The sequence below is a fragment of the Terrapene carolina genome, unplaced genomic scaffold, assembly GCF_002925995.2.
Source record: "Terrapene carolina triunguis isolate 2854851 unplaced genomic scaffold, T_m_triunguis-2.0 Scaffold234, whole genome shotgun sequence".
Lineage (NCBI taxonomy): Eukaryota > Metazoa > Chordata > Testudines > Emydidae > Terrapene > Terrapene triunguis.
In genome coordinates, this window is record NW_020664585.1 from 6,923,343 (window position 1) to 6,946,912 (window position 23,570).

Below are 23,570 nucleotides of genomic sequence, written 5' to 3' on the forward strand. Positions count from 1 at the left end.
TTATCGCCTCCTGGCACAGTCTGGCAAACACCTGCCGCTATCCAGCCCACCTGTAAGTGGGCAGGTAAAAGTATTACATTCCAGCTAAAGGAATGGAGCATGTTTTCCCCCGACTGTCACAGGGCCACTCACAGCATGTGATGCCTCCTTCTGGCGGCTCTGGGGATTATCTCTTGCCAGGGATTGCCCCCTCCTCTGTCGGCATCTCTATCCGTCATCTCTTTCACCCTGCAGCCCCTCTAACTCCCGGAGATGCAGCTTCCTGTTCGTGGCTTGGCCCTCCGGCCAGATCACTAAGGTCCTCCCCTTCTGGGGAAATGAAAGTCCTTCCAGATCAGCTGTCTGTCTGGAGTCTCCAGCACCCTATGCCACTTCCCAGTGGCTAGTAGGGGAACCCAGGCCCACACTCTACACTGGGTTCAAGCCCAGGGATCCTATAACAAGCAGCCAGGGTTGTAGGCTGCTGTTTCACTGGGCTTCTTCCTACTTATCCAGCTTCCCCCTCTTTCTGGGTTTGCCAGCCCAAGCTCCCTCCTCCCATCAAGTCACTGCAGACTATTTCCTCTTAGCCTCTTGCTGCTTATAGCTCCTGGGGTTTACACAGGCCCCTCCTGTTCCTGCCCAGCTGAGCCTGTTTCCAATTAGTGGTCTGTTCTGTCTCCTCCTTCAGGTGCAGCCAGGACAGTTAATTGGCCTGCCTAGCCACTTTCACCCCTCCAGGGCTTGTGTGGGGTAGGAAGCCCATCACACCACCCCGCTCCCTGTTCCCTGGGGGTGGACACAGCTAATAAAAGAAACTGACAATCTCATTCCAGACCCTCTTCTTATGATAAGGAGTCCAAATAGACCACCTTGGTAGAAAAAGCTATTCCTCAGTGGCTGTCCAATTTTGGGTTGCAACTACCAAACCCTGTTGGCAAAATAGGATTTTAATGTGTATTTAGTAAAATGTGTGAACTTGGAATATCTGCCACAGGACCAGATGGAACGATTTCAGGCCCTCATATCAGAGGGTCAGTAGATAGCAAAAACCTCTCTCCAGGTTGCCCTTGATGCCACAAACATGACTTCTAGATACTTAGCCATGGCTGTGGTTATGCTGAAAGCAGCTAGGTTCCAGTGTCCTGAGGGAGGTGCAGAATACAGTTGAAGACCTTCCCTTTGAAGGGAGGGACCAAGCTCTTTAATGGTGGCATAGATTCCTCTCTGCACACTCTGAAGGACTCCAGGGTGACTTCACAGTCTCTAGGAATTTATGTTCCTGCAACAGAGATGGCTTAGTATGTCCCAAATGTCACAGCGTTCCAGACTGTTTCAGTACTATCCACAACAGAGACCTTCAAACGTTTAGAGGAGATATAGACCTCAGAAAAGGGGTCCGCATCTGCATCTCCCTCTAAGAAACAGGTTTGACATCTTGATCGATGGGCCTCAAGCAACCTATATTTCTTGAAACCTGCTGCATGATTCCATCTACCCCTCCCTTTGGAGACCAAGTACCTCACTTCCTCACTGCCTGAGAACATGTTACGTCAGACAAATGGATCTCAGAGGTGATCAGTGTGGGATATTCCATCCACTTCCACAGTATTCCCCCCCAAACCCTTTTCCTCATCCTTCTTCAGGGATTTCTTTCATGAAGAGCTCTTAAAACAAGAGGCCCAGTCTCTCTCCTACTGTCGGGGACAATCAAACTCATTCCCCCAGTGTTCATCGGAAGAATTCCAACAGTTTCCTTGTCCCCAAGAGGTGTGGAGGATGGAGACCAATCAACCTCAGAAACTTGAACACTGATGTCCTCTCTCAGCACTTCAGGATGGTTATATTAGCCACTATAGACCCATCCTTAGATCCAGGAGACTGGTTCATCACCTTTGACTTCCAGCATGCCTACTTTAATGTGGCTGTACACCCACCCACGAACATTTCCTACGTTTCCTAATTGGCTCAAAACACTACTGGTACCAAGGCCTTCCCTTTGGGCTCTCTGTGGCCCCCGAGGACCTTTACATGGCCCCCTTTACAGGACCTTCAGCAGTGGTGGCCCATTTACGTAAATGGGGCATAGCAGTATTCCATACCTGGACGATTGGCTCCTAGGGTGATTAATCAACTCTAACCCTATTTCAGTCTTTGGGCCTTCGTATCAATCAAAGGAAGTCTATATTGATCCCAGGTCAAAGAATAGACTTCATCGGAGCTATTCTAGACTCCCTAACTGCCAGAGCCTATCTCCCCAAAGGGAGATTCTTCACTCTGTCCAGTCTAATCTCAGTGATACAGCCCATAAAAAACTGCAAGGACCTGCTTATGGCTCTTGGGCCACATATCAGCCTCTTCATTTGTCATGCCTCACATGAGATTGCACTTCAGGTGCCTTCAAAAATGGTAAAGATTGTGTACTCCCTCAACAGACTCAGTCTCTCCAAATGCATCACAGCGCCTCAGAAAGTTCTGGACTCTCTCAGGTGGTGGAAGGACACACTGAAGGTTTATGTAGGAACCCTATTCTCACATCCCTCACCCTCAAAGATCCTCACAACAGATGCTTCTCTTTTGGGGTGGGAAGATCACCTCCAAAGGGCCACAGCCCAGGGCAAGTGGTCCTCACAAGATGTCACACTCCACCTCATCCTCTTAGAGCTGAGAGCCATTTGATATGCCTTTCAACGCTTCCTTCACACCATACAGGGCTGCTCTCTCAGGGTAATGCTGGGAATAGCACGGCAATTTATTATACTGATGGATAGGGTGGAGTAAGAACCTGGACCTTCTGCACAGAGTCGCTAAAAGTATGGAACTGGTGCATTTCCTACCACATAGAAATTTCAGCAGTTTATCCTCCATAATACAATTGCAGACTACCTGAACAGAAACTTCTTTCAGGACCATGAATGGGAGCTGAATAAATCTGTCTTCCACAGAATCTGTCAGGCCTGGGGTCACCCAGAAGCAGACCTCTGCCACACCAAACAACACAAAATGTCACCTTTTCTGCTTCAAAGAAGGATTTGGCCACAACTCATTAGGAGATGCTCTGATAACACAGGGGCCCCACACTCTGCTGTATGCGTACCTGCCTGTACCTCTAATTTTCAAGACTTTATTCAGACTGCGTCAGGAAAGAGTGAGAGTTATGCTCATAGCACTGTCCTGGCCAAGACAAGAATGGTACTTGCATCTCCTTCACCTTTTTATAACAATGCCTGTCCACCTTCCTCTCAGGAAGGATCGCCTGTCACAGAGCTCTTGGACCCTGATCCACCCCAACCCCTCCTCTGTGAACTTGAGAGCATGGTTCCTAGATGGTTCTTGAACATGGAGCTAACCTGTTCAGATAAGTTCTGGTCAGTTCTCCTATATATCAGGAAAACTAGTACTTGCAAAACTTCCCTTCAAAAGTGGAAACACTTCTGTTCCTGGTGTTCTCTTTATTCTTCTCAAGCATCAGAAGTTCTGCATTCCAAAATCCTAAACTACCTGTTGGATTTAAAGACACAAGGTCTATTAGTGAGCTCAGCCAGAGTACATGTGGCCACTATGATAGTCTTCCTCTCACCCATCAAAGGCTTTTCAGTTTTTGCCCAGCCTGCTATCGCCAGATTCTTCAAGTGCTCACACATCTTGTTTCCCCCTGTATGGAACCTGGCCCCTCAGTGGCACCTTAATTTTGTTCTCAATGTCCTGAGGAAATCCCCCGTTGAACCAATGTCTACCTGCTCTTTCTTCCACCTTTTCATCAGGACTGCATTCCTTTATATCCATCACTTCAGCTAGATGAATAGGAGAGCTTGGTGCTCTCAAGGCAGGTCCACCATTTATATCCTATAGAGAAAAGGTTACGCTGCATCCCCATCCTGGCTTCTTCCCTAAGGTGTCTTTAGAATACCATCTATCCAGTGTTCTACCCAAAGCCTCAAGCCTTCAGAGATGAAACCAGCCTATGTACGCTGGATGTCAGAAGAGCTCTTGTCTTCTACCTTGACAGGACTAAGATCTTCAGGGCCTCTCCCAGATTATTTGTATTATTTGCAGAGGATGAAAGGACAACATATTTCCACTCAAAGAAGTGGGTTTCGGGGTGCATTTTAACCTGTTATGAATCCACTGGGATACAGCCCCCTCACAGAATGATGGCATGCTCCACCAAAGCTCAGTCCACATCTGTAGCTCTACTGAAAGACATTCCCATACCAGAAACCTGTAGGGACTGCAACTTGGTCTTCCGTTCATACCTTTGCCAAGCATCATGCCATCTTACCTGTTTCCAAGGATGACGCTGCCTTTGGTGATGCAGTTCTCCCAACCATCGTAGACTTGCCTCCTCAGCACCCATCTCCTTATTGAGTTACTGCTTTGCAAGTCTCCTACAGTGGAGCATCCATAGGGACATATACTTGAAGGAGAAGTTACTTACCTTACATTAACTTGAGTTCTTTGAGATGTTTTGTCTCTATGGATGCTCCACCTTCCACTCTCATTCCCCTTCGCTGTGAAGGCTCCGTTTTGCAGTTGAGAAGGAACTGACTGGCAGTGGGTCCACACTTCCTTATATGCCCTTGTTTAAAGGCACGAAGCATTGCTCTGCGCAGGCCCATGGACACTGCTTTGCATTCTTCACTTGAGAATGCATGGGTGCGTGCACATCCTATGGTCGAGCACTCATAGGGACAAAACATCTCGAAAAACTCAAGTTACTGAAAGGTAAGTAACCTCTCCTTCAGCCTGTCAGTGATTCACTCCAAGCTCGTGGATTTACACTGGTTGGAGCTTGCTGCACAATGTATCACTTTACTGGAGAGCTTCACTTTATATTGCATACCAGATATTCTTCCAAATACTCTGCTTGGTGATTTGACAGTTTATTTCTCACCTCAAGAGGTTACACTTGGAACATTGTGATCCCTGCAGGGAGTAATTCTAAACATAGAGAACCTGAATGAATGACTTTATCTACCATCTTTGACTTAATATTTTCTTTCTTATCAACTCTTAGCCACTTGCTTTGAACTTTGACAGATGCCTTTTTTATGATTTTACATCAAACAGGCAAACTAGACCCCTTAGGACTAAGTGAGAATTTGAATGGAAGGGAAAAAGTGAATGGACGTCTCTGTTTTTAAACTGGTGTCCTCAAAGTACCACAATATAAAAGTCACATTTTTTTCTCACTTGAGACTCCTCCCTCACACAAACATGAAGAGCCAAGAATGTGAATTCTTCCTAGGTAAGCCCTAATATTTTACAAAGTAGATGGTTTCTTTTTTAATTTTCAGGGCAGTAAATATGCTGTTGAAAAATAGAGTTCAGTTTCAAGGTCAGGCTGTTTGAAATGAGTTGATGAGTCTCAGTCCAGTTGTTATCAGACTGATACCCATATCACCAGAAGCTTAATCACATTCAGTGCTAGTTGGCCCCTTTGTTGATACTCTCAGCATTGAGCCCAAGGATTAAGCCCTTGATTCAGCACAGTATTTAAGCATGTGTCTAACTTTAAGCACGAGTGGTCCCATTGAAGTCAGTTGCACTACTAACGCTTGAAGTTACACACATGCGTAAGTGCTTTGCTAATTTGAGGCCTAAGGAGCCCATGAGTGTTTGGATGCCAAGGTGATAGGCTCTCCGGAAATTTCATGCATTAATAATGAACTTCCCCCTTGCTCCTGGAGAATGGGTGGGCTGGTGTTCCGAGGTAGTACTGAGAATTCTCTTCCTAGGTGCTTGGCTAGCTGGTTCTTGCTCAGGGTCTGACACAGTCTCATATATGAAGTCGGAAAGGAATTTCCCCCCAGATCAGATTGGCAGTGACCTTGGGTTTTTTGTTTTGCCTTCCTCTGCATTGTGGGGGGTGGGCCATTTGTTGGGATCAGCTGGGTAGATCTCAGTCAGTTCCCTTTGATTGCAGGGCATTGCTGCACCTCGTACTCCTGGGGGAATTCTGTACCAAAAATTAAAAATTCTGCACACAATATTTTAAAATTCTGTGAAATTCTGCATTTTATTTGTCAAAATAACACAATATAATCAGGCCAGTTTCAATTATTTTGGTAATTTATTTTAAAATACCTGTCAGCAAGCATGTCTGTAACATTACAGACAACAAAAAAGATTCAGGAAATGTTTTTTTGACAAATAGATTCCTTACTAGGCATATTAATACAGAACTTTGAGTAATAATTCAATTAAACTACAATACAGAAAAACATTTCCTGCACCCCTCAGAAGCAGTGTGAAGGGTTGTGGGAATCTGGGATAATGGAGGAGCTGAGGGAGAGGCAAGTAATGGCTGGGAAGGAGCCTGGGAATTAACCTGGAGTGTTTTGAGGTGTGGTTGGGAGAAGTATGGAACAGGGTTGGGGTTTTTTTTTTTGGGGGGGGGATTGTTAGGGAGTTGGGGAGCCTCCCCCATGCAGATCCTGGCTGACCCCTAGCCTCTGTCAGTCAGACACATCTGCTCCTGTCCCCATGTGTCCCTGCACCCCTCCCCCTGTGCCTATATGTCCCTGTACCCCCACTCCCAATCAACTTCCGTTCCAGTCTGTCCTCCCACTAGCCCTTCTGAACCCCAGTTTGTGACCCCCAGCAGCCCCATGTGCCCCACACTGTCCTTCCCCCACAAATCCCATGCCTCCTCACCTGGCCCCATGGGCAGGGCGCTGTGAGAAATGCAGCTTCTTCTCCCTCTCCGTGGCTGGCTGCTTCTGACGGTGAGTGGCTTCCCTCTGTTCTGGTGCCACAGCAGCCCCTGATGGGCAAAAGGTGTAACTGCAGTGCCTGTCTGGCAGAATGTATATTTCTGCAGAGAAAAAAAATTTCTGTGTGGGACGTGAATTTTGTGTGTGCACCATGGTTCAGAATTTCCCCAGGAGTAACCTCAATCCCTCCTGTTCTCTGCCTGTGGCACATAATAACTTTTGTCTCCTGCGGACTGTAATACTTTGTTCTAATGTCAGTTGTTGGGTTTAGTGTGCGGTTGATGGGATGGTGGTAGTGGCCTGTGATAGACTGGATTATCTGGTGGTCTCTTCTGGCCTTAAACTCTATGACTCCTAGAGGTGTTCTTTCCACTTTGGATTGAGGCAGATTGGCAGGTCAACAAGGGGGAAGCTTGTTTTGCCACTGTCTGTGCTGTACCATTTCTGCAGATGAACAGAGGACTTCAGTTTCCAGAACCTTTAAACCAGTTCCTTTCACTAGGGGGGAGGGGACTATACAGCCAAATTTTGCTCTGGAATGTGCACATAGGGCTAATGTTGGCATCAGTAGAAACTATCTGAATACGTCAAAGGGCAGAATTTGATCTTTAGAAATTTTCCTACATCCAAGACTATTTCTGTAAGTCTGTATATTTGCAAAAAGAAGGTGCCACAAGTACTCCTGTTCTTTTTATGGATACAGACTAACACGGCTGCTACTCTGAAATCTGCATATTTGCTTCTGAAGCCCCAGAAATGTGGAATGTCTTCCTTGCAATCCAACTTCTGCTGCAACCTGTGTCATGTTCAAATCCTGTGCTTGTGATATCAGAATCTGCTAGAAATTAAAGTGATGTTATCAGTTCAGTTTTGTCACTTCACTGCAAGGAACCAAGAAGTCAGACATGGGAGGCACAGAGGCCCTGGTCTTTGAAAATTAGCAAACGTGGCAAGAGAAAACCAAGTAAAAGCTAAACAGGTTTGAGCTTCAGAGTCTGATGTGTTTGAGAATGTTCTTAATCTGAAAGTCTTTACAGATCCAAATGCTGCCTGGGAGCCCAGCATGCATACATGAGGGAAAGATTCGACTTGGGAGCCTCTTCCCAGGCAGCTTCTTGCTTCATTTTTTTGCATCTGAAGTTTAAATGAATAGTGTGGTGGGTGGGTTTTTTTTGTTTGTTGTTTTTTTGTTTTTACTCTCTAGGTTTAAGACCCTTCAGATTGTTGAGGTGTTTGGCATTTCTTACTGTCTTGCTTCCTATGCCATGTCCTGAACTCACCAAATCTCTTTGAGACATGCAGGTTGTTTCTTATAATCTTTTTTTTTTTAGCCAGCCCCCTCATCTATCTGCATATCACTCCACAGTATGGCAATCATTTCTTCTATCTTCTGCTAAGCCAACCCCACTAGGTCTAGGGACTGTGTTAATACAAATAATAAGAGTAGGTCTCAGATTAATGGCAAAATACCTCTGTAATAAAGAGAGAACTTCCCTTCAGCTTAGTTGAACAGGGGAATGCCATTTACCAGCCCCATGATAACCTTCATGCTCCTTTTGGATTCAGAAAGAGAAGTACTCCGCTTTGGGAAATAATGAGCCATTTCCTTTACCTTTCTAGCTCATGGCATAATGAGTGGGGTCCTGCAGGGATCAGTTCTGGGTCCGGTTCTGTTCAATATCTTCATCAGTGATTTAGATAATGGTATGGAGAGTACACTTATAAAGTCTGCGGACGATACCAAGCTGGGAGGGGTTGCAAGTGTTTTGGAGGATAGGATTAAAATTCAGAATGATCTGGACAAACTGGAGAAATGGTCTGAAGTAAATAGGATGAAATTCAATCAGGACAAATGCAAAGTACTGCATTTAGGAAGGAACCATCAGTTGCACATATACAAAATGGAAAATGACTACCTAGGAAGGAGTACTGCGGAAAGGGATCTGGGGGTCATAGTGGACCATAAGCTAAATATGAGTCAACAGTGTAACGCTGTTGCAAAAAAAGCTAACATCATTCTGGGATGTATTAGCAGGAATGTTGTAAGTAAGACACAAGAAGTAATTCTTGTGCTAATTAGGCCTCAGTTGGAGTATTGTGTCCAGTTCTGGGCGCCACATTTCAGGAAAGATGTGGACAAATTGGAGAAAGTCCAGAGAAGAGCAACAAAAATGATTAAAGTTATAGAAAACATGACCTATGAGGGAAGATTTAAAAAAAATTTGTTTAGAAAAGAGAAGATGGAGAGGGGACATAACAGTTTTCAAGTACATAAAAGGTTGTTACAAGGAAGAGGGAGAAAAAGTGTTGTTCTTAATCTCTGACAAGAAGCAATGGGCTTAAATTGCAGCAAGGGAGGTTTAGGTTGGACATTAGGAAAAATTTCCTGTCAGAGTGGTTAAGCACTGGAATAAATTACCTAGGGGGGGTTGTGGAATCTCCATCATTGGAGATTTTTAAGAGCAGGTTAGACAAACACCTGTCAGGAATGGTCTGGATAATATAGTCCTGCCTTGAGGGCAGGGGACTGGACTAGTTGACCTCTCGAGGTCCCTTCCAGTCCTATGATTCTATGGTCTCAAAGTGTACTAGAAACATTACCTTCATTCTAAGAATGGTCTTCATATTAAAGGATCCTCCCTGGATATCCACCATAAACGCACTCTGTTCTGCCTCCCTTGGTCTCTATCTGGAACGTATAAAATAAGACTGAGATAAAAGACCCTGCTGCCTGTTAGTGCTCTAGCGTTCTTGGAGACATACTGCTATATATGCTTTGGGGACAGGGCCGGTGCAAGGATATTTCATGCCCTAGGCAAAACTTCCACCTTGCGCCCCCCCACAGCCCGGAGAGCCAGGGCCGTCCCTAGCTATTTTGGTGCCCTATGCCGCCCACCCCCTCCCGGGGGGGGGCTGTGTGGGGCCCCAGGCCTCTGTGGGGGACGGGGGACTGGGCACTTCCTACGGGCCAGCCTGCTCTGCTTCCCTGGCTCCCAGCCACACCGCCGCCGAGTGCGGGGTGGGGGGGAGCGGTTCCCCCTTCCCCCCAAGCCTGGGAGCCAGGGGAGCGGAGCAGGCTGGGGCCGGGTCGCTCCACTTCCCGCAGGAAGTAGCCAGCCCCCCGTCCCCCGCGGAGGCCTGGAGCCCCAGCCTGCTCTGCTCTGCTCCCCTGGCTCCCAGGCTTGGGGGGAGGAGGAGAGAACCGCCCCCCAGCACTTGCCAGCAGTGTGGCTGGGAGCCAGGGGAGCGGACCAGGCTGAGGCTGGGTCGCTCCACTTACCATGCGGTGAGTGCAGGGTTGGTTCTGGCTGCAGTCTTCAGGGGAGTGGGGGTGGGGCTGGGGCGGGGTTGGGGCAGAGCAGGGGAGCCCCCCCCGTCAGCCCCCCCCCTCTGCCTGGGCAGCCCCCCCCTGCGGCAGCTCCCCGCCCCAGCTCACCTCTGCTCTGCCTTCTCCCCTGAGCATGCTGGCACTGCTCCACTTCTCCCGCCTCCCAGGCTTGTGGCGCCAATCAGCTGTTTGGTGTGGCAAGCCTGGGAGGGGAGGAGAATTAGAGCAGGGGTGGCATGCTCAGGGGAGAAGGCGGAGCGGAGGTGAGCTGGGGCGGGGAGCGGTTCCCCTGCATGCCCCCCCCCATTACTTGCTTCGGGCGGCCCACCCCGCACCCCCCTGCCCCAGCTCACCTCCACTCCACCGCCTCCCCTGAGCATGCTTTTTGGCGCCCCCAACCACTTGGCGCCCTAGGTGGCCGCCTAGTTCGCCTAGTGGTTGCACCGGCCCTGTTTGGGGATGCTCTAGAGGTAAAGGATTTGGGGAGGAGGTGTGAGGCAGGATTTCCCTCACCCTCCACTGATACTCCCACTCATGCCGCTGTTGCTGATATAGCTAGCAGTTCCTTGGGCTGTGGCTCTCTCAAATTACCAAGTACTTTGGCATCACTCTGTCTCCAAAATTCGAATGCTGCAGAGCTAGAAGGTTGCAGTTGTCTAGCACATGGAAAAATGGACTTGAAAATGTGATTTTGCAGCATTGGAAAGCCACTGTTGCTTGATAGCAGAGAGAAGTGCTCCATTGATATGCACTGTAAACATCTGCATTACACTTCCATTTTATATTCTCCAGCCATCCTATGAACTACTCCTCTTCTCCTTCACTTCATGCTTTCTTCTCTTCTTTCCCACTGGCTGTCCTTTCCGGGAACCTGCATTCCAGTATCTTTGGATTGCTATGTAACTTTATACTGACTGAAAATCCAGAAAAAAATGAACTGGACACCCCCCCTCCCCCGGCCCCCCAAAACAAAAAAAAACTAAAGGCACCCTAACTGCTAAGATTAACACCAGCCCTTTGAATTATGCAATATACCAGTTCATCCAGCACTGAAATGTAACAACTGTATATCAACACACAGGAAGGTTACACTCTGCATGGAGCTGTATCTTAAATCTGTTGGAAAAGAGTAGTTGGTGTAGAATTTGGTGTCCTGCTTGGTAAGCAGCATTTCTTTCTTGTGAGCATGTTAACCATATGAAGAAGTGGTTTTTTACCCACGAAAGCTTATGCCCAAATAAATCTGTTAGTCTTTAAGGTGCCAACAGACTCCTCATTGTTTTTGTGGATACAGATTAACATGGCTACCCCGCTGTTACTATGCCATTATTGTTTCCTCTGTAAAGTTAGCCTATTATGTGAGTCTTCTATAGGCCCAATTCTGCAGATTTAAGCATCTGCTTAACTTTATACACTGGGTGAAATCCTAGTCTCACTGAAATCAATTGCAAAATTCCCACTGACTTCAGTGGGACCAGGATTTCACCCTGTGAGTTAGACCCATTAATTTCAATGGGACTGCTCACTCTCAGTGCATAAATGTAAGTACATAAGTCTCTGCAGGATTGGAACCCTCAAGGCACAAACCATGTCCTCATTAAGATGCTACTAGCACTGTGTGGCCCTGATCATGATTGGGGCTTTATATACTTTCGCAGTATAAATATTTAACACTTTAAAAATAGGAATGTGATTGTAGAAACACAAAAGCTGGCAGGGAGACCCAGATGCAGAGATAGTACTGGAAACTGCACTTAACTCACATTTAAAACACCTGACTATTACGTGTAAAGTTTTCAGCATCCCTTGAAAAGGTGATCTGTTTAAGGAGATGTGTAAAGCAAGATGGAAGCAGTAATAAATAGAATGCCTTCGTTTACTGTGTCAACTCTTACACAGCTGTGAAGAATATTCTGCTGAATACTGATATTGTGTAAAACACATTTGTTCACTATCTTTCCCTCTAATTACAGCAGAACACTTCATAGTGTTCCCTGGCCTGGGAGGGGATTTGTTGTTTGATTGCCGTTTTAGCTGCTTCTTCCACGTGCACCAGAATGTTGTAACTACAAAAACCCACAGCTTTGCATTTTAACTCTGGGGCTCTAGATAGCTCTTTGCACTATCCTTAACAGCTACCCGCTGCTGTGCATTGTAGGTATTTCCTTTTCTAAAAATAATCTTTTGCAAAAGACCACTCCGCCCTCACCTAAAAAAAAATCGCAACCTCCGTTTACATTTGCTCCAGCAACATCAGCCCCTTCGCACTATATGTGCATCTATTAGCTTAATTAACAGAAGGCTGTTAAAAATAATACCCTCCCCCAAGAACTAATTGAAGTAGGCAGCAACCCCAGATGTGTTCTCTCCAGCAATGAAACTGAGTGAGCAGAGAGACATCTCGGAAAGAAACCTGTTCTTACCATGCACTCCTTACCCCCTCCCCTCCTTTATCTATGTCATCACAACCACTGGCAGGCCTTCTTTGTGTAACCAAATAGCTGCTGGATGGCAATTGGTCAGTCAGTCAAGGCCGGCCCCTTCCTGGAGGGGCTTTATGAATATGCATAATTCCCTTCCCTTCGCCTTCCTTCCCCCCTCCTGCGCGTGTGTGTATGTGTGTGTGCGAGAGAGAGAGCGAAGCTCTGCTTCTAGCAGCAGCAGCAGCCTTGCTCCAGCCATGTCAGATTGTTTCAGCCTGGGCCCACCATGAGAAATGGCCATGTCTGTGAGTGCAGACGAGGAAGATTATGAATCGGAACAGGATCAGGTTAGGATCTTGGAGGGTGTAGACGGGAGGGGGATCTAAGGCAAAGTTTGCACTAGGAAGGAGGGGTTGTGGTGGGCTTGTGAGAATGCAGAGTTACTATGTGATCTGCTTTCACTAGAAAGCTGGGGGGGGGGAGGGGGAAGAAACAATGTGAGATCAATGAATGTATCATCCTAGGGTTTCCCTGCCCTGCCAAGAAAAAAAGAGTGGGAGCTACTCATGTTAAAGGGTAAACATCTAGGGCACCTTATGTTCTGTGTTTTAAGGGCAGGCCTTTGAACTTAATGGGTTTTTAAAAATCAGATGCAGTTTTTTTTCTCCGAGACACACAGCTTTCCCCCACCCTATCAGCACACTGCTGAGCATTAAAATGGACCCTTGTGCACACTGTACAAATTGTTTTATTTAAAGCTGTTTTTGGTATATGGCTGATCTGAGCTGCTTTATAAATACCCATGCATAATAGGGAAAGTGAAGTGGGTGGGATTATGGTCTATGCTGTTTGTGACTGTAGATTTTTTTGCTGTCGGCCGGATCCCAGGAGGTACTGAGAATCCTCAACTGGTATTGATTTCAGTGGTGTGCTAAGCAACTCCTACATGATATGCAGCACCTTGCAAGATCAGACCCTGTATGTTGAGTTGATAGGCAAGTACAGTTACAGTATATGGGGCAGGGGTCTCCTTGCTAAGTTTTTATCATATCTAGAATTATTTGAATAAGACTCCTCAAATATTTGAGAGATCTGTGACTTCAATAGCCTGCTACTGAACTAGTTACCTCACCTTACTTTGATTTATACTCCACTCCCAGAGGTGGAATAAAATAAAACAAAGGATGTGTTAAAAAAGAGAACTTTGCCAGTCCCTGCAAGGTTTGTTCTTCTGAAGGTTTTTTTCTCTTGGGGGAGGAGAATAAACTTTAAATGTATGAAGTAATCTGTAAAATAATCCAGAACATATGTTCTAGATTGCATACTGTACTCTCTTGCAGCGCAGCCTAAGTAATTAAAAATATGCTCTGAGTAGAATTAAACATGTGTATACAATTAAAACAGATAAACTTTTTTAGAACCTAAGGTGTTCTGCATTTTAAAATAGATTTTAAAAAAGATTATTCAACTATTTGACATACTCTGAGATAAGAAGATAGACTCAAAACGTAGCCTGTTTCATCCTTAGTCATTTTGCTACTTGTTTAACCATTAGTTATTGCACCAAAAGAAGCAAGGCTAAATAAAACATAATTTAGATTTAACAATTCCTTGTTACAGTTTCCCTGGAACTGCTTTATTGTGTGTTGCCCAAAATAGTTAGACTTCTTGTATTACCAGTGTTCAGTGGTATTAGATGTTTGTGCACTAAGGCTGTATTGGCTTGTGGAGTAGTGTTGTCCAAGAACTGTCTTGGATGACTAACTTTATTAAGAGTACTCATACATTCTGAGGACAGAGGGCGTTTACAGGCCACTATTGCTGCTTGATTCACTGCTAAACTAGACAAGGTGTTAAAAGTTTCCACCTGTCCCTTAGTTTAAAAAAAAAAAAAAAAATGTCCTGCATATACCCACCTGACTGCTTCCATTGGTTTGCTTGATTTTGATGTGATTGTTGTATACTTTTTAAGTAGCTGAGCTATTAGCAAGAGGCCAAGATTAGTGTCAGTGGCACTATGCTAGATGTAACATGGGGGTGAAGTCACTACTGAAAATGATGGTGTGTAATTGGTTAATTTTTAAACGTGGTTATCCCCCTTGGATTTTCACTTCTGATAAATTCTGAAACCTGTTAACGTTTTAAATATTACTAGTTTAAAAAAAAAAACCACCCTAAAAATAGAGATTCTTTCTGCACCATGAAGCTCTATGAGGCCTGGTCTATACTTAAGTTTTACTAGAATAACTATTATGATTAGGCATGTGATTTTTTTTTTTTAAACTGAAATAGTTATACCAGTAAAATCCCTACTGTTGATGCAATTATATTGACAGGTATAAGGCATCTTTATATTAAATAGTTATCCACGTTCCCATATGGAAATACGTAGACCAGTATAAAGCACCTTTATCATGATATGACTGCCTCTACTCTAGGAGGGTTGTACTGTTTTACCTTAACCAGTAGAGTTAAACATAATATATTGACAGACTTGGTGTCTGCTGCCTTAAACTAGTTCCTTCCTCATTAGTGTCAGCTTACCGAGAATTGCTACAGTGCCCCCCCCCCCCTTCACCAAATCAAGAGTTTCTATCTAGTGTGAGGTTTCCTACTTTAAATAATGGAGGGGAAAGGGTTTAACGCCCAAGAATTGTTGACTTTGCTGTGTTTGTCGAATACAAGGTTTGGTATGTATAATGGAGCCACAGTCTTTTAGGCAGTTAATAAGGGCCTATTTTGGTTCAGGCTAGTGCTTTTATGGCTAGCTAGGGCCTGATCTACACTCAAAAGTTTAAACTGGCATAACTACAGTGCTCAGGGGTATGGTAGCAATGCTGACCTAACCCTCAGTATAGATGCAAGTAGGTCAACAGAAGAATGCTTCAGTCAGTCTAGCTACCATCACTCAGGGAGGTAGAGTTCCTGCGGCGACAGAAAAATCCCTTCCATCGTTGTAGGAAGCATCTGTGCTACAGTGGCAAAGCTACAACACCGTAGCTATGCCACTGCAGTGCCTGTGGTGTAGACGTGGTCTAGATGTGGAATACTTGTAAGACTACATGTGTCTATTTCCATCTAATGGTTCTCTAGTAGCCTATATAAAATGAGTTTACCATTCCAGTTCCCAGTGGACTAATGTACACATCTCTGAGCCCACCACCACAACTGATAATTGGTAACCTGGCTGGTGTTCTTAGCAGAGATCAGGAACTCACGGGTACTCTGGAGACCCAACTCCCCTCTCATCCGTAGAGGTGGTCTTTGGAGGTTGGGGTAGAAGCATGTTAGTAGGATATTCTAGGAAGCTTCTGCTGCCACTGCCTGTTCTGTGGCTCAACAAGGAGGTTAGTTTTTCCAGGGTTTTCACCAGCACTAAATTTGTTTTTTTGTGGGGGTTTTTGTTGTTTGTTTGTTTGTTTTGTTTAAATGAACTTAAGCTCCCACTAAAACCTTGACACTCAATAAATGATAAGGAATTAACTGAATCAGAGGTCTGCTCTACTGTCTGGTAGTCAGTAGGTTTCCGTTGCACCGAGTAACATTGTAAGAGCTGATGGCAGCTATGTGCTGTAGTCAGAATTAAGATGAGGCTTTTTCTGGCTAACTTCTTGGCTCCTTATTTGCCTGATGATATAACAAAAATATTTGTATTTAAAATTTCTCTCTGTTAAGGTTCTTTAAAAACTGTCTTATTGAGAGGCAGCAGGGTCTAGTAGTATGAGCACAGGACTGGGAGCCAGGAACTTGTAAATTCTAGTCCTGGTTCAGTCACTGCCATCAGTTGTGGCCTTGGTTAAATGACTTTACTTCAATGTTTGCCATCTATAAAATGATGGGTAACTTACCTGCCATGCAAGAAGGCTGTGAAAATTGGTTAATGTCCATACAGCACTATGAAGATGTCAGACCGTAGATATGTGAAAAGTGTTTTTGCTAGAGTGATTTGTACAATGGGTGCACAGGTTTATGTGTAATTAAGTTCAAATCCCACCTGGATCACAAGTGCAATGAGTTGAGTCTCATCCCATTACCTGCTTGTGTAAATCTCAAAACCACCACACAGTATGGAACAATCCTGACTCTTTCAGGAAGGAAATCAGACTGGAATAATAGTAGAAGGTGTTGCAAGTCAGGGTTGAGGTGCATTGGCAGAGTTGTGTGGAGGGGGTTTGCACATCCCTGCTTAGAGTGGTAAGTGCAGAAGCCACTCGCACAAGAGCTGTCTTCTGGGCACCAATATCACTCCTCTTAGGGGCAAGCTGGGTCCTCCTTTTCCCCCAGACCAGCACACCTTGTTCTTGGACCCCACCCTCCCAAGTAGAGGATGCTGTATGTGGGTACCTGTGCTAACATAACCCCACCAGAGCCCTGATGGAGTAGTGTTAGCAGTGAGGGCCCACACACAGAGTCCTCTGCTTGGGGAAGTGGGAGGAAGTCCACCCACTTACGATGCTTGGGGCAGTTTACACCTCTTGGAACTATTATTTCAGGCCCTTTCCAGAGTCAGGCTGGTCTCAGTGCATTGATTAACCTCAGGTCATATTTTTTAGCTTCTCTTCGCGACCATGAAGTTGAGAAACTTTTTTTTTTTATTTTTTTTTTTTTTTGGTAAAAATGCTGAGATTCTGATCAAAGCTGGGGCTCCAGGCATGGCCTGATAGTGCCTGTGCTTTAATTTAGCCCTGGTCTAAAACCTACTCAGAATGGGAATAATCTCTTCAGCATCTTCACTGCCTTAGGAAAGTGGGTCTCCAGCCATGATCTCTTAGTCCATTAAGGATTCAGAACAGGCTTTGGGAAGATGCTGACTTTTCCAGTTATGTAACCCTAATCACACACGTTTAAAATATGTATAGATATATTAGACACTGTTTTAATGAGTTCGGAATACTGTTTCTGCGTGGTGCGTTTCATTTTAAAAGACTATCTAGAAAGCCTTAGAAGTATGAACCTAAATTCTGTTTCTTTCTTCACTCTCTTCATGTCAGTCACTAGAGCATGTTCTGGTTTGTTGCAGGGCTGCTAATTAACCTAATTTTTCATTAAAGCAAACAGCAGGGAAACATTTTGACTTTTGGGGAAGTAGGAAAATTTTGGGTCTAATAAACTTGACAAGCTTACTCCCTTTTGTTCTCCTCCAACATCCCCCACTACCACCACTACCCTCCCAGAAGTTAAAATTCAGGGTCTCCATTCATAGGCAAGACCACAACTTGCTGCTCAAACTAGTAGTGTTTTTCACTCCTTAGTGCTCATAAGACGGATGTGCTGAAACTGCACCAAGGTATATGTAACCAGGCTGATGAGTAAAGGTTTCCCAACTCACCAAATGATCAAGCACATGTCATACCTAGGACAATTTGGTTTAAATCACTGATGACCTGAGTTTTAAGAGGTGCTGAGCACATGCAGCTCCCATTGACTTCAGTGAGGTTTGTGGGTGTTCCGCACTTTTAAAAATCAGGTTGCTAATCTCTCAGGGTATGTCTACACTGGAAGAAAAGAAGAAAAAAAACCAACTCCACAGCAGTGAGCCTCAGAGCCTGGGCATACAGACCCATCTCCTTCACTGGGTTTCAGAGCCTGAGTTCCAGCTGAGCAGGAATGTCGACACTGGTATTTTTAGCACTGTAATTCGTGTCTGTAGACCCAGGCTCTGAGATTTGCTGCCATAGGTTTTTTTTTTTTTTTTTTTTCCTTTTCTTTTTTTTCCAGTGTAGACAGACCCTCAGGGCTGCCCCAGTTTTCCAGTCTGCACAATGGGGATATTTACTACTTATGTCACAGTGATAGGAAGATGAAGCTAAATTAATTTTTTGTAAGGGGCTTTGCAATTCACAGATACATGTTAGATTGTTATAGCCCAAATACGCCTCAGATACCCTGATACACACATGTGGTTTGGGTATGTCTACACTGCAATTAGACACCCACAGATACCTGTTCCACTTGACTCGGGCTGTGGGGCTCAGGCTAAGGGGCTGTTTAATTGCAGTCTAGACGTTCAGGCTTGGGCTGGAGCCCGGGCTCCATGACCCTCCAACCTCACAGCGTTTGGGAGGGACAAACTGTTCTCTTGAGGGGATGGCACGTTCACAGGCTTTGGACCTCAACACAAGTCCTGTAGAACGTTGATGTTAATCTTAGCTGATTTCAGTGGAAATCTGCAAGGCCTTTAGGGATAAGCTGGGTCAGGGTATATTCCTTTAACAAAACGTTTAACTGTGAGGGATTGGGGAAGGAATTGTCACTCCTCCAGGATCCTCTGCTCCTTCCCCTACAACAGCCCACTGCGTCAGTGACCCCTCACTTTGGCAGAAGAGGCATGGGCACAGCTTCCTTTGAAAGGAGGGATAGCTCAGTGGTTTGAGCATTGGCCTGCTAAACTCAGGGTTGTGAGTTCAATCCTTGAGGAGGCCATTTAGGGATCTGAGGCAAAAATCTGTCAGGGGATTGGTCCTGCTTTGAGCAGGGGTTGGACTAGATGACCTCCTGAGATCCCTTCCAACCCTGATATTCTATGATTCTATGAAGACCCTTAGAAGTTAGAGAGGAAGTAACAAAATTGCTTGAGGTGGTCATTGGGGCAGATTTGGACTGGCCCCCTTGGGATGGACTTCATGAGCTGAAAGAGATCTTTTCAGTTTAATTTCTGATTCCTTCCTCCCACAGCCCTGGGACTGAGCCAGAGCTGACTTTTGGGGACTGCAAAATCAATGGGCACAGGGTGCAAATACTATCTTGTCAGGGAAGGATGGGTGCTGTGAGGGACCCCTTATATCGTAAAGCCAATCCAAGACTGAGTTTGCTGCCTACTGCTAATTTGAAGATGGAGGGTCTGAGTCTCTTGGCTAACATCAGGCTGGAATTTAATGTCTGGCTTTTTGCCACACACTAAATAAAACACAAAAAGCCCCAAATCATGTAGGAGTGTCCTCCTTCAGTTTGAATCTGAGCCCCTTTCTAGGAAAGCAACCTACAGGCTAGATTTCATGCTAGTGATGTATTTAAACTACCAAGTTACAGGCCCAAGAAACTGTATACGAGGCCGCTCTAGCCTCACTAACCAGGGCATCATTTATTTAGACTATGGATTGATTTTGGTCAATCAGTACAAATAAGGAAATGCAAATAGTCAACTGGGCGGGCTGGTGCTATTGTGTAGTGGAGTATGAAAGATCGAAGGTTTGCATCTCTTTATTTTTCTTCTGAGCATTAGGGATTTGTAAAGAAATCCAGGTTGTGTGATTCTGTCTGTCTTCAGATTCAGTCTCTGTCCTCTCACCCCTCCTGCTTTGTTAACTGCAGTTTTTGACCTTGTTAAATCCCATTTGTTAGATGTTGTGCCCCAGCTAGCTGCCAGTGGTTGGGACACAGGCCTGGAAGTCAGGGAGCGTGGGTCCTCTTCCTCGCTCTGCTACAGTAAGCACATCTAGCCTAGAAACAGTTTTAAAATACAACTTAACATGTTTTAATTAACACTATGTAGATGGTGTTTCATGCCTTTTAAAAAAAGATTAGCTGGTCATGGTCAAGCTTGGTGGGAAGAAAGTAGGCTTTTTCTGGCCAGTGATGACAGATATGAGCCTTGTTGGTTGGTTGTGTATTTTATTACATGGTACGCTCACTCTTTAAGGCCCTGCCTTGTGCTCTGGATTTTGCACATTGCCTGTGGGAGGATTGGGTTTTTGCTTAAAGGAAGTGCTAGACCATTGTGTCAAAACTAACTGAAAGATTGAGGTGAGTATAGTCAGAGGATGCCTCTGTTGGGGTAAGGAACTCATCCCTTATTTGGATACTACTAACCCATCCCTGCCAGAACTGACTTTATCTCTGCAGTTCATACAAACACTTCTGGAAAGCAAATATTCAGTCTTTAGAATGCCTGAAATGGTTTTCAAAATACCTGCTTTTGGTGCATTTTCTGGTGGAATGATGCCTCTCCTCAATTCAAATTGCACACATTGTTTGCTGCTTTGCTATTGTTCCACGCCATGTATTTTTCAGGAGCAAAACATGAACCTTCTAAAGTTTGCTTAATATAAATGTGTGCACCACGTGGTGTGTTCTTCCTCTCAATTATGATGATGTGTCTATTTGAATGGAAAAAGAAGTTAATAGATGCCCAGTTCCCTCCCTTCTCCCAGCAGAACCCCTGGGACATGGGTTTCTCGCAGGCGAAAGGAGAAAATGTTTGTTAAAATAATGGCAGCCTATCACAGGTAACCATAGAAATTAGATACAGAGGGAGCTTATTAGGTCCAATTATATAGGGAGATTAAATATGGCTCTGTGTGATTTTAATTCTGGTGTGGGTGTGGGTGTGTGTGTGTGTGTGTGGGTGTTAAAGAATGGGGAAGTTTACAAAACCAAATTAAAATGTTTCCATGAGCCTTTCTTTTTTTTAATGGAAACTTTTGGTTTTGGGGTGGGATTTTTTTGGATTTTGGTTTGTGTTTTTAACCAAACCTTCCCCTGCAGTACTAGCTACCCAAAGTTAAAGACTTGTGCTAGTTCAGCAGGAAGAGAAAGTGAAACTATTCTGCTCTCATTCGACATGCTGAGAAATGCAGAAGGTAGACAAATCTCAAAAATAATAAAGTAAATGGAGTTTGCTGCATTTTTTATTTGATCTAGAACACGGTCAGTAATGCAAGAAAGAATTGGGGAGAGTGGTTAGATATAGGGCCATATCTTGCTCAGTTAACCTTTATGATCCTGTAGAAGTCACTACTGTAGATCTTTAAATCAAGAAGAGAATTTGACCTCTGTCACTTTCCCTTGAATGTGGAAGCATATGGCTGGATTTCTTGATCCAGATGCCCAAAAGTGGATAAGTGAATATGTTGCAATTTCACAAAGGATCTATTAAGTTAAAAAATTTTCAGTGCTTCTCAAGCTTCTGGAAACATAGAAGAAGTGTGCTTTGTACAGCCTTTCCAGGCATCTCTGGTGAGAAAGTTGATTGCCCTTAATGTAGAATTCTAGTGTTTCATTTCTGAATACCTGTTTGGAGGTGATGTAAGAGGGATTGCTGGAAAGTATTCTATGGTGCCTAGGGCTCATATCCTACTTTATCACTTACATGAATTCAAATTCCTCTTCCCCACCATGATTTCAAAGTTTACACTCTACCTCTAAATTTACTTTCATCTCCTCCCTGCATACCTCCTTTTCAGATGGAGGAAAATAGGACCACTAGCATTATCTAAACATAAACCTGGGACCCAGGAACTCCTCAGCTCTGACATAGATTCCCTCTGTAGCCTTGAGTAAATCACTTGGGCCCCAGTACTGCAATGAGCTGCGTGTGGGTACACTTGTGTTGACTTCAGTGGGGCTCCATCTGTGCAGAGCTCATTGCAGGATAGTGATCTTAATCTCTCTGCTTCGGTTTCCCATTTGTATAAAATGTGGTACTACCTCAAAGGATGTTGAGAGGGTTGGTGACTTTAAAAGTGACAATGTGTATGTTCTAAGTATTCTCTATCTATGTATATTTCTAATGCACATCTCATCTTTATAGCTAGGAGACGATGGCATCAATTGTCCCCAAGTAAAAGGAGATTCTGTGGCTTAAGCAATAAATATAATGAGATATTCATCCTGTGTCTCTGGCATTTCCAGAACAGGGCAGTTGGACGACCCAAAGGGAAACTGGGCACTGCCTCTGCAGTGAAGCTAGCTGCTAATCGGACAACTGCAGGAGCGCGCCGGAGAAGAACGCGATGCCGCAAGTGCGAGGCTTGTCTACGTACAGAGTGCGGCGAGTGTCACTTCTGCAAAGACATGAAGAAGTTTGGTGGGCCTGGAAGGATGAAGCAGTCCTGCATTATGAGGCAGTGCATCGCAGTAAGTGTCCACTCTTAGCTATGGCTCTCTTGAGACGCCTTGACAAGCTTTGTTCTGGTGGCTTGTGTTAGAGCGTACCCACCCACCTTTCAGAGATCCTACTATCCCTGGTGACTAGACATGGGCTATAGAACTCCCCCCTCAAAGTTCATCTCTCCTACTTTAAAAGCAAGTTAAACACCGTGGATCCCAGTTGAGAGCTCTTTCTCAGACCTCTTTCCTCCCCCCTCCCTCCAACCTTATTTAAAAATGTAATTTTGGATTCTCAGTAGGTTTGGGGTGGGGGGGGGCAGCATGAAGAGAGGATTATTAGAAATGTGCCCAAACTCACATCTTGAATATGAACCTCTTTGAATTTCAGGAGGGAGGAAAATTCAAGTCCTATTCAAAGCAAAGGATGGTGGCGGGTGGCTGTCTTCTGCTTTGGATCTTGTCAGATTCCATGAGAATCCAACCAATCTTACCACCTCAACTAAAGAAGGTGGAAATCTTGGGCTAAAATCTCCCACAATTTTGGCACTGTTGGAACCTGAATCTCAGACTAAACCAGATCCAGATTTGGATTTGCTGCCTCCTCAGCTGTTCCTTTCACACTGAGTTGCTGTGTTGTTCCAGTGGGTATACATCCACTCTCTGAAGGGAGGAAACTCCATCTTTTCTCTCCCATTTTAGTTGTGATTAGCTATATTTGTAAGTTTGAGAGTTTCCCCTGATGGATTCAAAGGCCTTGTCTGTGCTGGGATCAAACTGTGCCAGCTATTATTACTATTTGCTTTTTTTTTGTTTTTAAGGGGAAGGCACGTTGTCTGCTGGTGGCGGTAATACTTCTATAGTGGCTTCCATCTGATCTTAGTTTAGTCTACTAGCACACCTATGAGTTACATACATTTATTAACTTTTTTTTATTTGAGGAAACTGAGGCAGAGAGAAATTGTGCTTTGGCCAGGGTCACACAGCAAGTGAGTAGAAGAGCCCTGCATAGAACCCAGATCTCCTGGGCCTGATTTTCAGGAGTGTTCAGCACTCAGCAGCTCCCATTGTTCTCCATAGGAGCTGCTGGGTGCTGAGCTGTTCTGAAAATCTGGCCCTCTGACTCCCAGTCCTGTGCTAGGCCATACGTCGTCCTCTTTAGAACAGGGGACTTGGATTCACTTCTTCTGGGTATGTTCCTGGCTTTGTCAGACTTGCTCCATGACCTGGACCGAGGTTTTTAGCTTCTCAGTTTTCTGATCTGTAAATTGGAGGGAATACCTACCTCTCTGTAAAGTC

At 44.9% G+C, this 23,570-nt stretch overlaps 1 protein-coding gene across 5 annotated transcripts in view; it reads left to right on the forward strand.

Moving 5' to 3' along the window:
* KDM2B (lysine demethylase 2B) overlaps window positions 1–23,570 on the forward strand; it is a 174,417-nt gene that overhangs the window by 130,073 nt on the left and 20,774 nt on the right. For all 5 annotated transcript variants that reach the window (XM_024196191.3, XM_024196190.3, XM_024196193.1 and 2 more), the window contains one exon: window positions 22,077–22,301. In XM_024196191.3, coding sequence (XP_024051959.1) covers window positions 22,077–22,301 — 225 coding nt within the window. The remainder of the gene's footprint in view (window positions 1–22,076; window positions 22,302–23,570) is intronic.